This window comes from Myotis brandtii, unplaced genomic scaffold (assembly GCF_000412655.1).
Source record: "Myotis brandtii unplaced genomic scaffold, ASM41265v1 scaffold165, whole genome shotgun sequence".
Lineage (NCBI taxonomy): Eukaryota > Metazoa > Chordata > Mammalia > Chiroptera > Vespertilionidae > Myotis > Myotis brandtii.
The window spans coordinates 16,643,564-16,644,305 of NW_005356042.1; the positions used below are offsets into that span (position 1 = coordinate 16,643,564).

The 742-nt window shown below is 53.2% G+C and overlaps 1 protein-coding gene across 1 annotated transcript in view; it reads right to left on the reverse strand.

Annotated features, from left to right (window-relative positions):
- The window catches only part of HYDIN (HYDIN, axonemal central pair apparatus protein), an 84,651-nt gene extending 84,199 nt beyond the window's left edge, over window positions 1–452 (reverse strand). Inside the window, exons 1-2 of the mRNA XM_005862644.2 lie at window positions 425–452; window positions 45–256 (exon numbers count right to left, since the gene is read on the reverse strand). Of these exons, the coding sequence (XP_005862706.2) occupies window positions 45–256; window positions 425–452 (240 nt within the window). The remainder of the gene's footprint in view (window positions 1–44; window positions 257–424) is intronic.
- Window positions 453–742: the final 290 nt, after the last annotated feature.

Sequence of the window (742 nt, forward strand, 5' to 3'; positions counted from 1 at the left end):
GGAGAAAGGATCCCAGCCCGCTTCTGGGGAGCGCTGGTTTGTACCTGCGGCGTTTCAGGCGGATGCTGGTGATGCTGCTTCTGAGACCCAGAGCCATGCTCTGACCTGTTTTTGGAAAACAGCATGCTCCCTCGCATGGACTTTGCAGATTTCACTTCAGGGTTTATCAGGGTGGTTTCTGAGGTTAACTTGCCCAGGTTCTCACTGCTCTGTCGTGTCTGTCCTATGCCAAGTTGACTCGAAGTAGTCTCCTGGGCTACACAGAGAGAGTGGGTTGATATGAAAAGTCACCTTAGGATAAGAAGGAAGTCGCAGTGGGGATGGCATACGGAGCGCAGGGAGGACTGGGTGACGGCGGCTCCGTGGAGAGCCTGGCCTGGAGTTCCGGGCTTTTCCCTGTTCAGATCCCGCATTAATCGCTCACTTTCTCCTCCAGGCCAGAGGGCAATCATTTCGGAGACTGCGGGTGTATGACAGCCCTGCCCTGGGAGCCCAACACCTGAACTCTGTGGTTCTAGGCAGCGGTGATGCCAATGAGTAGCATGAGATGGCACCGCCCAAATGAACACACAGGCTAACAACAGCGTGCCTGTCGGCAAACATGGCTTTAACATTAATTTCTTCGTTTCACCTCTGCCCTTCCTTCCAAGCAGATCACCACCCCTAAGCACCCTGAGAAGTTCCCTTTCAGAATCAGTGGCTGATGTAATTATTTAAAAGGTTCCCCTCTTAACCTCCCAAC